This window comes from Ictidomys tridecemlineatus, chromosome 3 (assembly GCF_052094955.1).
Source record: "Ictidomys tridecemlineatus isolate mIctTri1 chromosome 3, mIctTri1.hap1, whole genome shotgun sequence".
NCBI classification, from domain to species: Eukaryota; Metazoa; Chordata; class Mammalia; order Rodentia; family Sciuridae; genus Ictidomys; species Ictidomys tridecemlineatus.
The window spans coordinates 62,900,918-62,913,969 of NC_135479.1; the positions used below are offsets into that span (position 1 = coordinate 62,900,918).

The 13,052-nt window shown below is 42.4% G+C and overlaps 1 protein-coding gene across 7 annotated transcripts in view; it reads left to right on the plus strand.

Annotated features, from left to right (window-relative positions):
* The window catches only part of Tom1l2 (target of myb1 like 2 membrane trafficking protein), a 118,617-nt gene that overhangs the window by 6,772 nt on the left and 98,793 nt on the right, over positions 1–13,052 (plus strand). Inside the window, exon 2 of one of the 7 annotated variants that reach the window (XM_078043021.1) lies at positions 4,413–4,481. The exons of the other annotated variants lie outside the window; for them this stretch is intronic. Within the exon in view, the coding sequence (XP_077899147.1) occupies positions 4,475–4,481 (7 nt within the window). The 5' untranslated portion in view covers positions 4,413–4,474. The remainder of the gene's footprint in view (positions 1–4,412; positions 4,482–13,052) is intronic. 7 annotated transcript variants of the gene reach the window in all.

Below are 13,052 nucleotides of genomic sequence, written 5' to 3' on the forward strand. Positions count from 1 at the left end.
GCTGGGTAGCTGAGATGATGGGATTTGATCTGTTTAACTTGCAAAAGGGAGTAGTGGGAGGTGATCCCAGACAGGTAGGATAAAGCCTGATTGTGGAGACCTGCTTCCTTCACATGTTGGCCAACTAGTCTGGACTCTTCCGTTGGTGGTACTGGGGGGCTCTGAAAGATTTCTAGGGAGGGGAGTAGCATGGATACCATCATAGGGCAGGGAGATTTCCCCTTGACAGTCACTGAAAGATCCTTCTTCTCTCTTACTGTCAAAGCCCCTGACTGTGCAGAATGGGAAAGGGGGTTGTCTTCCCAGGAGGTCAGCAGTGGGCAATGCTATTTCCTCCAAAGTTAGAGTACAGACGCTGCTTATGAGCTCACAGCAGAGACAGTAAGGTGCAGGTCAGTGGAGTACTGGGAGGAAGTTAGGTTTGAGAGCATTTGTCCTTCATTGCCTGGGTAGGTTATAAGACACCAGACATGGAAAGTCACATGGTAAGGGTCAGTCTACTTCTTGTCCTGCTCTGTTTAACATGTAAAGGAATAGGAGCTGAGACTTGCAGGTTTTTCTGAACGGGTGCCATTGCGTAGAGAGAGTGCTATTTGGGATATTTAAAATTCTCATGTAATTGTGCTTTTGAAAAATCAATGTATAATCATATAGAAAATAGGAAAAATATAGAAAATCTCCAGTGTGTGTTTTCTCAAAAATTCATTGAGATTTTTCTTATTTTAGGTAATGGAATACTTATGTATTCCATTCTCCCTTTTCTCATGCCTTAGAGATGTAACATTGTACAACTACTCAGCATATTTCTGTATAATCTCTGTGTTATTTTATTTATTTACTTATTACTGACTTGAGATATTAGGTGAGGAGGAAGAAGATATAAATATAGTGCCCAGGGGAGCTTCAAGTGAGGAATATTGTTCTTGCTAACAGACAAAACTCCCAGAATTTTTTGGCTAACCTAGTAGTCTAAAAATATATAAATAACATTCATTTGGGGAAACTGACCTATCTCGTGGTTGGAAAAGAGGCCTTATAAAAACCAGTCTCTGACTTGCTACCCATTTTAGTGTTCCTTTCCAAACCCCTGACCTAGAAAATTCTCTTTGATTTTCTTCATCTTATCATCAAGCTTGCTGTCCATCAGCCCTTACCCCTTCATCTCAGAAGCCTTCCTAGATCACCCTGTTTATGGGCATAACTCTATTCTCTGGACCTCCAATGTTTTTTATCCAGATCATTTATTTGGCTCTTTCCTTATGTGTGTGTGTGTGTGTGTGTGTGTGTGTGTGTGTGTGTGTCTGTCTGTCTGTCTGTCTGTCTTTGTGTCTCTCTATTTCTCTATTTCTCTCTATATCACTATTTCTCACCCCTAGGTTTTTGTGAAGATTAAATGAGATAATGTGTATAAAGTTCCTTGCTCCTCAAGGTCAAGATGTATACTTTCTGGTTCTTTTGACCTTCACATAAAGTGGTGGAATATACTCTGCACAGTCATCCATACCATAGGTTTTTTCCTGTCAACTTCTTGGTTAGCATCTTCAAGATTCTTAGTCCTGTGCTAGGCACCTTGCTAAGTGCTGTACACACACTACCTTATTTAAATAGTAGTTCTATGAAACATTGGTAAGTCAGTGATATTATCTCCATTTTGTTTTTATACCTTTATTTTATTTATTTTAATATTTATTTTTGGTTAGACACAATACCTTTATTTTGTTTATTTATTTATTTTTATGTGGTGTTGAGGATCGAACCCAGGCCCTTGTGCATGCTAGGCGAGCGCTCTACCACTGAGCCATAACCGTAGCCCTTATTTATTTATTTTAATGTGGTGCTCAGGATCAAACCCAGCACCTCACATGTGCTAGTCAAGTGTTCTACTGCTGAACTACAACCCTAGCCCCATTATCTCCATTTTATTTTTTATTTATTTATACCTTTATTTTATTTATTTATTTTTATGTGGTGCTGAGGATCAAACCTAGCGCCTTTCATGTACTAGGCAAGCGCTCTACTGCTGAACTATAAACCCAGCCCCATTATCTCCATTTTATAGATGAGAAATGGAGACTTAAGGGGTTGCTTGTCAAAGGTTCTGGTGCCCGTGTTGGCTCAGCCATCTTCTACTTCAGGGAATCTAGCTCCAGTGCTTTTGTTGATACTGCCTTTTAGATAGCAAGCATAGTCTATTAACATTTGGACAAGAAGGGCCTTAACTGGTTCCAAATGGGAATTCCATAAAGACAGCACTCTTCATGAATTCTAGAGGAATGTGGGATCTCATTTGTTCCTCTTTGTTCTCTTTGAGCATTTAGCATTTTTTATTTTGAATTGGAGTTGATCCCATCTTTTTTTTTTTCCAGTGCTGAGAATTGAACCCAGGGCCTTGAGAATTCTAGGCAAGTGCTCTACCACTGAGCTACATACATCCTCAGCCATTTTTATTTTTTAATTTTGAGACAGGGTCTTGCTGTATTTTCCAAGTTGTCCTAGAACTTGGCTATCCTTCTGCCTTTGCCTCTTGAGTAGCTGGAATTACAAGTATGTGCCACCATTTCTGGTGTGTAGGCTCTATTTTTGCTTCTCTTTGTGACTGCCTTTGTGTGAGTCCAGTATCTATTCTAATCCTCAATTTCCTAATCTGTAAACACTGATGGTGGCGACCAGCAACTCAGGAGGCTGACACAGGGGGATTGCAAGTATGAGGCCAGCCCCAATATCTTTAGTAAGATCCTCAGCAACTTAGCAAAACCTCGTCTCAAAACAAAAAAATAAAAAGGACTGGGGACTCAGCTCAGTGGTAAAATGCCCCTGGGTTCAATCCCTAAATACGAAAAAGTAATAATATTAAAAAATAATAATAATAATAAAAAAGGATCAAATGAGAATGTAAAATGGAATGTATTATGGTACAGTTCGTTCTTCCCATGCATCATTTGATGTTCCATCAGGGTACCTGCTTCTGTTCTCTCTTTTAAAAATTATGGTTAAAATATACATAATAGGATTTCCCATTGTGAAGTGTAGTTCAGTAGCATTGAATACATCCACCATTGCCACCATAAGTCTGTAGAGCTCTTTTCATTTTGCAAAACTAAAATAACATCCCCTCATTCCTTCCTCCCCACAGCCCCTGGCAGCCACCATTCTACTTTTTGTCACTATGACTTTGACTACTCTAGGAGCCTAATGCACATATACTCAAGGAGTACTTGTCCTTTTGTGCCTGACATATTTCACTTGGCATAATGTCTTGAAAGTTCATCTGTGTTGGAGCATGTCTAAAATTTCTTTTTTTTTGGGTATTGCTGAGCATATACTCTACCATAGAGCTACACTCCAGCCCCCACATTCCCTTTATTTTTAAGGCCATATAATATTCCAGTGTGTGTGTGTGTGTGTGAGTGTGTGTGTGTGTGTGTGTGTGTGTGTGTGTATATATATATATCACATTTTGCTTATTTAACCATCCACAGATGGACATTTGGGTTGCTTCTACTTTTTGGCTATTAATAATGCTGCTATGAATGTGGATATATAAATGTCTGTGTCCCTGTTTTCCATTCTTTTGGATATGTATCTAGAAGTGGAGTTGCTGGATTATATGGCAATTCTATTTTTCCTTTTTACTGATGTTATTGGGGATTTAACCCAGGGGCACTTTACCATTACACTACACTCTCAGCCCTTTTTAATTTTTATTTTGAGACAGGGTCTTACAAAGTTGTCCAGACTGAGCTTGCTATCCTCCTGCCTCAGCCTCCCAAGTTGCTAGGATTACAGGCATGTGCCACCACACCCGGCTGGCAATTCTATTTTTGGGGGGCTGGGGGTAACAGGGGATTGAACTCAGGGGCACTAAACCACTGAACCACATCCCCAGCTCTATTTTGTATTTTATTTAGAGACAGGGTCTCACTGAATTGCTTAATGCCTCGTTTTTGTTGAGGCTGGCTTTGTACTCATGATCCTCCTGCCTCAGCCTGCCAAGCCACCAGGATTATAGGTGTGCACCACTGCACCTGGCCTGGTGATTCTATTGTAGTTATTTAAAAAAAATATTTCTAGTTTTGATGGACGCAACACCTTTATTTTATTTGTTTAGTTTTATGCAATGCTGAGGAGCAAACCCAGTGTCTGACGCGTGCTAGGCAAGTGCTCTACCATTGAGCTACAACCCCAGCCCCTCTATTTTTAATATTTTGATGGACCTCCATACTGTTGTTCATAGCTGCTGCACCATTTTGCCCTCTTTGTTTGTATGTGATGCTGAGAATCGAACCCGAGCCGCACGCATGCTAGGCGAGCGCGCTACCGCTTGAGCCACATCCCCAGCCCCTATTTTGCCCTCTTAACAGCAGTGTACAACATTTCCATTTATCTACATTCTTCTTTTTTTTTTTTTTAAGTTTTCGGCGGACACAACATCTTTGTTTGTACGTGGTGCTGAGGATCGAACCTGGGCCGCAGCATGCCAGGCGAGCACGCTACCACTTGAGCCACATCCCCAGCCCATTTGTCTACATTCTTACCAACACTTACTATTTCCTGTTTTCTTTTTAATTTATAGTAGCCATTCTACTGGGAATGGAGTTATGGTTTTGATTTGCATTTCTGTAATAATTAGTGATGTAAAGCATCTTTTCATGTGCTTTTTGGCCATTTGTATGTCTTCTCTGGAGAAATATCTTTTTATGTCCTTTTCTCAGTTTTTTATTAGCTTGTTGATTTTGTTACTGTTTAGTTTTATGAATTCTTTATATATTCTGGATATTAATCTCTTATCAACTATGTGATTGGCAGTGATTTTCTCCAATTCTGTGGGTTGTGTTTTTATTATGTAAAGTGTCCTTTGCTACACAGAAGTTTTTCATTTTAAGTCCACTTTCTCTACTGTTTCTTTCTTACTTTGGTTTTGTTTTGTTTTTTTTTTTGTTTTGTTTTGTTTTTGGTATAGGGATTAAACCCAGGGGCACTCAACCACTGAGCTACATCCCTAGCCCTTTTTTTGTATTTTATTTAGAGACAGGGTCTCACTGAGTTGCTGAGGGTCTCGTTAAATTGCTGAAGCTGGCTTTAAACTCATGATCCTACTATCTCAGTCTCCTGAGCCACTGGGATTACAGGTGTGCCAGTATCTCTACTGTTTCTTTTGTTTCCTGTGCCTTTGGTGTCCTGTCCTAATTTTTCAGTAGTATCTAACATAATTCCTTAAAGATAAAAATGTTAATGTTCTTGGTACTAGTCAGCATGACCCTTATCAGATACTGAGTTAAGTACATTGCATACATCATCTTCTTTAATTCCCACAAAAGCCCTGTCAGGTAAGTACTATCATTCTTTTATTATTATTAATTTTTTAGAGACAAGATCTTGCTGTGTTACCTAGGGTGGCCTCTGACCTCCGGCAGTCCTCCAACCTCAGTCTCCTGAGCAGCTGGGACTCTAGGCACATGCTGCCATGCTTGGCACCATCCATATTTTATTGTCTAGAGAACTGAAACTTAGAAGTGAAGTTCTTTCTTCAAGGTATGTGGTAGTAAGTAGCAGAGCTGGGACTTGAACTTGTGTCTGTGGACTCAGTAGTTATCTCAGTGAATGGATGCCTGGATGAACTGAATGGCTGAAAATCTGGTAATAGTTGTCTTGAATTCAGATCTGCCTTAATATTATAATTATCCATCCGGTCTCAGAATTCAGAGTACAAGTGTTCTCTTCATCCCAGCAAGTTTTTCTGAGAATTTTGTCAAAGGAAGTACTTCTTTCAATTTCATTGAGGCTCTTAGTAAGGGAAGGTTTGTGTATTTTCTTTTCTTTTTGGATTTGTTTGAGAACTACAGTGTAGGATGGAGGAAGAAAGGAAATTTAAACAGATGCTAAATTGTCTAACTGACCAACTTGCTTTTAAGACATTACCAGCTGCTGTTTTAATCATTAACGAAGCACAAGACTTGTAGTCTGGGAGGCACGTCAAAAATCCTGTTTTGGTTTTTGGTTTAAAACTGAGTGTAATGGAGAGAGACTGATTCTTTCATCTCAGAGAATTGGGCTGTAAGTCTTTGAGAGCTGGGGACAAGGACAGGGCGACACTATTGAGTTTTTTTCTGCTTCTCAAAGGAGAAATCACACAGTTCTGGCATGTCATTAGTCAAAATAGGAAATGAGGCCTGAGAAATGATGCTTCTTTGGGTTTGAAAGCTGAATTTGCTAGTGGCTTCCAGAGAGTGAGACTCTCATGTTACCTATAGAAGTTCTCAAGCCAGCAAGCTGGTGAATCACAGACGGGAGGGCCTTAGCTGCCTTCAGTCCAACCCTCTCACTTTTACAGGCTCAGAGAGGGTAAGGCCTATGCTGTTTTTATCTTCACAACACAATTTATAGGTTTTTTTTCCCCTGCCGTCTGCTGGGGATCCTGCAATTCCATTCCTTTCTAGCACTAATTACCAGGAGTCCCTGGAGACCCTGTAAGTGCTCACACGAGCAAGATTGCTCCACTTCAGACACCCATTGAAGGTTCTTGGTTACCACCTGTATTTCTGAGGGACTGGCAGTAAGTTAGGGGTTCCCATGCCACCTTTCTCATGTTTGATAATATATTACAATGACACAAAACTCAGGACAGCACTTACATTGGCATTACAAAGGAGACAACTCAGGAATAGTCAACTGGAAGCAATACGTAGGAAAAAAAAGCATGGAGCATCCACAACCCAGCCCTCCCAGTATCTCCATGTGCCATCAACCTGGAAGCTCTCAGAACCCCATTGTTGAGGGGTTTTATGGTGGTTTCATGGTATGGGCCTGGTTGAGTAAATCATTGGCCACTGATGAGTGATTCAGCCTCAGCCCCTCTTCCCTCTGGAGGTGTGTGGGTAAAGTTCTAACCCTCTAAAGCTGCCTCCCCTTTCTGGCAACCAGCTCTCATCCTGAAGCTATCTAGGCCCTGGCCTCCAAGTCATCTCATTAGTATACAAAAGACACTCTTGCCCAGGCTCTTGGTGGCGCAGAGGCCAAAGCAGAGGGGTAGCAAGTTCAAGGGCAGCCTCGGCAACTTTTGTCTCAAAAAATAAAGTTTTGGGGGTTTAGTTCTGGGGTTTAGTTAAGTGGTAGAGTGCTTGCATGGGGCCTTGGGTTCTAACTCTAGTACCAATAAATAAATAAATAAATAAATAAAAGAAGGAAGGAAGGAAGGTCTAAGGGTTTATTTAGTTCAGTGGTAGAGCACCTCTGGGTTTAATCTCCGGTACTGCAAAAATAAGTAAATAAATAACTGGCACTCATCACTCTGCAGATTCCAAGGTTATTAGGAGCTTTATACCAGGAACCAGGGACAAAAGCCAAATATATATTTCTTCTACCACAGTAGGAGACTTGCCAAGGTCCCACAGTGACTCAGTTTTATGATGCCTACATGTCTCTCTACTTAGCTCACGGCTTCTTGTCAGTCATTTGAACATTTTAGATGGACCAAGAGGCTAAACAAGGCAGCAGTAAGTCTGCCATTTAATAAAGAGACAGTGTTGAGTCTGTCTTGTGAAGGTAAATACTATCATGTTATTTGAAAGTTAATCTCTTGATTTAGACATTGCTTGGTGGGGAGGTGGACTCTTTAGCTCCAAGTTTGATGGTTTAAATGAATTTGATTTATAAAATTGCCTTTAGTCTTCTGTTTTATCTGCTGTTTGTGGCACTGGTGGAGAACACAGACCCAGGAGAATCCCAGATTAGGACTTGAGAAGTCTGAGATAGGAATGTTGCTGATTTGCTGTGTGACTTTGGGTAGGTCATGTCCTACCTGTTTACTCATTTGAATAACAGGTTCGCCAAGCTCATTTCCAGGCCTAAAGCTTAAGGTGCAAACCAGAGTGGCTTTCAGTTTAGCTTAAAACCTTTAGACTTCCATAGGAGATTATAGAATCCATATACATAGACACACATGTATACATGTGTTTGTATTAGGTTTTGTGTCTAATATATACTATATATATATATTTGCCTTTTAATGTTTTTCATTGTGGTACAGTTTACTTATAGTGAAATGGAATGCAGAAATCTCAATTGTTGTAGTTTTGACAGTGCATACATGTTATAAACCATACCCCATCAAGTTACAGACCACCCCGGAAAGTTCTCTCATGCCCCTCCCTGTGAGAAACTCATCTTTCCTCCAGTCAGTCCCCCACCTCCAGTACACCTGCAGAGACAACCCCTGGTCTTGCCTCTGTCACTCTAGGTTAGTTTTGCCTGCTTTAGAAGCAGTTAAGTGGACTTATTCAGTCAGCACAAGTTGTTTTGTGTTGAATCCCAGTGATACTTTGAAGGGTTTTTCTGTTTCCCTCCTCTAATCCTGAGAGATCATATACCTGTATGTTTTTGCCACCTGCTACCTCAAAAGGTTATGTAGTCTGGGGTGTTGCAGGTGTCCCTGAACAGTTATGGCTGAGAAGTGAGGGCCCTCTGCCAGTGGGCCACCACATTTTGGAAGAGATGGAAAGAACAGCTTGATTTCCAGATTCTAGGTTGAGTTTGTTTCTATAATTGTTAGTGTCACAGTCTTCTCACTTGTCAGCTGGGCAAATCGGATCCACCAGCAGACGAGAGACTAACTCTGACACCCGAAAATGTCACTTGTAACGGCACATTTCTGACAAGGTGCCCATGAGATACACTCATTTCAATTTCATAAATACTTCTTGAACATAAAGACAGATTGCTCCAAGGGTGAGCAACAGCAAAAGGAAGGAGGTCAGGAAGGGGCTGAGCAGATGGGTGGCGGAGCTGCTCTGTGCCTGCAGGTTCTCTAGGCCTTTCCTGGCTGTAGAGCTGTGCTTGCAGGTTCTCTAGGCCTTTCCTATCTGCTGTTCTAGGATTATGTTTGTTTTTCATAATGTGTATATAATTTGTTTCCTCTTCTTAGTCTTCACTTTCTCTAACTTAGTCCAGCCCTGGTCATACCTGGACCATTGCACATGCCACTTAGTTGCCCTCCTTCCTCTGCGCTCCTTCCTTTTCTACACAGTGTGGCCAACTTTGGACAAATCTGCCAGAAACCTGGAATTCCCCATCTCCAAAATGACCTCTAAATGGAGCCTGGCGTTCAGGGACCTCACTGAGGGCTGCTTCTGTGTCTTCTCTTAGCCGACCTCTACACACACTCTGCCATTGCCGTTCCCTCTCGCTTGTGCACAGTGTGTCATGTCCCTGCAAGGCATTGCTTCTCTCTTGGTCGTGGTTGATATCGATATGTCTTTAGGGACCTTGTTTAGATCCCTCCCATTATTACAGAGCCTAGAAGCCCCTCAACTACAGTGGCACATGTATTTTATATGTATTTAGTAATTAACTACTTATTTAAATGCATTGTCTAGGGCCAGGTGGGATTTTGAATTCAAAGATGAATAATGGGAGTGCAAGAGGCCTAGAGAAAGCTGGAGCTGTGGGTGGGGAATGTTGTTGGAGTCAGTTGGGCAGCAGTGGGACCGTGTATGACAGGTGTGGTTGTGAAGATAGGTATTGGGTTTGCATGAGGAATTGTTGTCTCACTATCTTCTTTAAAAGAATAATGTGGCAAATTAGCCTTTGCTTCTGGCATGGGATTGAGGATGGCCTATTCCAACACCAGCATGATATCCAGGCTCCATGTCTTTTCTATGGAAAATGTGTCAGAGAGCAGGAACAGGGACTTACCCTGGAGAACATTCCAGTGGGAGAAAGAGAAAAATTATGTACATTCCTCAGAAATACTGAAGTGCCCTGGAGTAAGCTGACCTTCTTCTGTACGATGTTATCGGTAATGCTTTAGGCTGCAGCACACTATTTATGTTTTTGAAACCCAATCCATTTCTTGTATTTTCTCTCTGGAAATTGTAAGGATGTGGTCTTAAGAGTGAGCTGGAGGGTTCTGGGTGTAGCTTGGGAGTAGAGTGCGTGCTCTGCATATATCAGACGCTGGGTTCCCTCCTCAGAGTGGTAGCCTTGCACACACACACACACACACACACACACACATACACACACAAAATGAGCTTGGTGTTTTCACCTCTCTTATGATTTTCTTAGAAGCACAACTAACAGTACTGAAGCCCAGCAAAGCCCACATCATGGCTTACCTGCTTCCCCCGCCTCACCTGGCTCCCTGTGTTGTTGGACAGCTCAGCGAGCTCTGGTGTGGACTGCTGCCACACCCTGTCCATGTGCAAGCTGCTGGGCACATGGACCTGGACTTCCTCCTGGGTTGGGGCCCAGGAGATGCTTAAGGCTCTGCCCCTGTGGTGGGCCCTGTTTAGGCTCTGTCCCACCAGCAAGTGGGACAGAGCAGCCCTCAGTGAGGTCCCTGAATGCCAGGCTCCATTTAGAGGTCATTCTCAAGAGATGGAAAATTCCAGATGGGGAATTCCTCTTTAGGGGTACTGTGGTTCTCTGTCCTCCTGGGGCATTTCTGCTTGACCTCAGCCTCTTTCTGGCAGATTGCTGCAATTATACTGCTGCTTCTTGATTAATTCATACTCTGGTACAGAATAGCTCTCTGTAGACTTTTATTTTTTTTGTGGTAAAATATGCATACACATAACAAAATTTACCATTGTAACCATTTTTTAAAATTTTTATTAACTTTATGTGTGTATTTGTCTTAATTTTTTTTTTTTTGTATTGAGATTGAACCAAGGGGGCAATTACTTCCCTAGTCTCTTTTATTTTGAGACAAGGTCTCCCTAAGTTTTTTTGCTTAAGACTTTGTTAAATTGCTGAGGCTGGCTTTGAACTTAACAATCCTCCTCCCTCAGCCTCCTGGGTGGCTGGGTCAGGTGATTGCCACCGCACCTAGCAGAAAATGATGATTTAGAACTCACTTGGGCTTGCTCCATTAAAAATCCCAAATTGAGCCAGGAGCATTGGTTAACGCCTGTAATCCCAGCAGTTTGGGAGGCTGAGGCAGGAGGATCACAAGTTCAAGGTCAGCCTCAGCAACCCAACAAGACCCTGTCCTTCAATAACAAATATAAGAAAGGAGGGATGTGGCTCAGTGGTGAATGTCCCCAGGTTCAATCCCCAGGAGTAAAACAAAACAAAACAAAACAAAAAACCCCCAAATACTCAGAATGCCAAAAGCTGCTGCCCTTCCTGGTGTCCCACTCAGCTCCATAGTCTCCACATAGAGTGTGAGACCCACCCACTACGCTGTGTCCCTCATTCTTCCTCATTGCTGGACAGGATCCCATGTACACAGAGCTTCACAGATTGTCACATGGGCATGGCATTTGTGTCTAGCTTCACTCTCTCCTTGGCACAGAGGAGCAGTGGAGATAAGCAGACGTGCAACTTGGAGAGCACTCTGGAGGTTCTGAAATTGGGTGGAGGCCTTGCAACAGCCAAAATGGGCCATTTTGTGGCTCCCAGCATGGGAGCATGTGCTGAGCTGGAAGGAGGGAGTCTGGGTAGATCAGGGCTGTGAGGCGGGTGCCTGGGACTCTGAGGGTCACGTCCAGGCTGCTCTAGGAGGGCCTGACCTTGGCTGCGGGCTCTGCAAACTGCTGCTGGGGTTTCCTGCTTTTGCCAAATATTACGCTTTTCTCTCTTGAGTTTTACTCTGTGATTCTTGAACCAAACCTGCAGTACTGTTAGCTCTAAGAACATTTTCGAGGCCATTTCTCTCTTCAGGCTGGGGTCTGGATAAGGGTTCCTTTTGAAAAGGAGGGTCAGATCTTCTAGATGTTTCTCAGTGAACATTGTTTGCTTCCTTGGGGACACTTCTGCTGCTTGCGTTCAGGAAGGGCCTCGGAGTCAGCCATCTTAGGACCCGGATGCACTCCTCTGCTTAGCTCCTGCAGTAAGAGAACCATTGTAACCATTTTTAAGTACACAGTTCAGTGGCATAAAGTGTCTTCACTCTTGGGGAGCTGTCACCACCATCCATCTCCAGGACTTTTTCATCTTCCTCAGTTAAAACTCTGTACCCAGGGTTGGGGTTGTGGCTCAGCGGTAGAGCGCTCACCCAGTACATGTGAGGCTCTGGGTTCGATCCTCAGCACCACATATAAATAAATACAATAAAAGGTATTGTGTCCACCTGCAACTAAAAGCCCCCAAACTCTGTACCCATTAAACGCTTAATTTTCCATTCCCTCTTACCCCTAGAGAACCACCATTCTGCTTCCTGTCTCTATGACTCTGACTACTCTAAATAACTCATATAAGTGGAAACATACAATATTAATCTTTTAGTCACTGTCTTATTTCACTTGGCACAAGTTTAGCCGTGTTGGAGCATGTGTCAGATCTCCTTCTTCCTCTCCCCACCCCATGGTGTTGGGGATAGAACCCAGGCTATTGTGCATGCTGGGCAAGCTGTCTGCTCTACCACTAAGCTACACCCCCAGTCCAAATCACCTTCCTTTTTAAAGCTGTGTAATAGTTCACTGTATGCATATACTGCATTTTTTCATCCACTGATGCGCACTTGGGCCATTTTCATTTTTGGCTATTTTGAATAATAATGCTATGAACACAAGTGTACAAACATGTGTCTGAGTCCCTGCTTTTGTTTCTTTGGGGTATATAACTAGAAGTGGAATTGCTGGATAATATGGATTCAATTTGTAATTTTTGGAGGGACTGTTATACTGGTTTCCGTAGCAGTCATACCATTTTACATTCCCATCAACATTGCACAAAAGTTCCAGATTCTATCTTTGCCAACACTTATTACTTTCTATTTTTTATAGGAACCATCCTAATTAATATGAGAGGTGGCTGCATTACCTTTCATGGGTGTATTATAAAGTACCCACATAGAACCTAAGTTAAGGCTGTGTGTCTGGGGGAAGGGAGAGTGTCGGGATTCTGGGTAGGCTATTTTGTTTTGCAGCATTTCAGCTTTACTGGATGCTTCTAGATGGTTGTTGTACAAAATTGCTTGGGACAGAAGGTGGTCACCTAGCTTTATTGGTTTAGAGGTCATAACAGAACAGAGGGACTGTAGGAATCATTTGTGGCTAGGAAACAGCGAAGTTATAGCCCTCAAATGGGCTGGTAGCATTATTTTGGCCCTT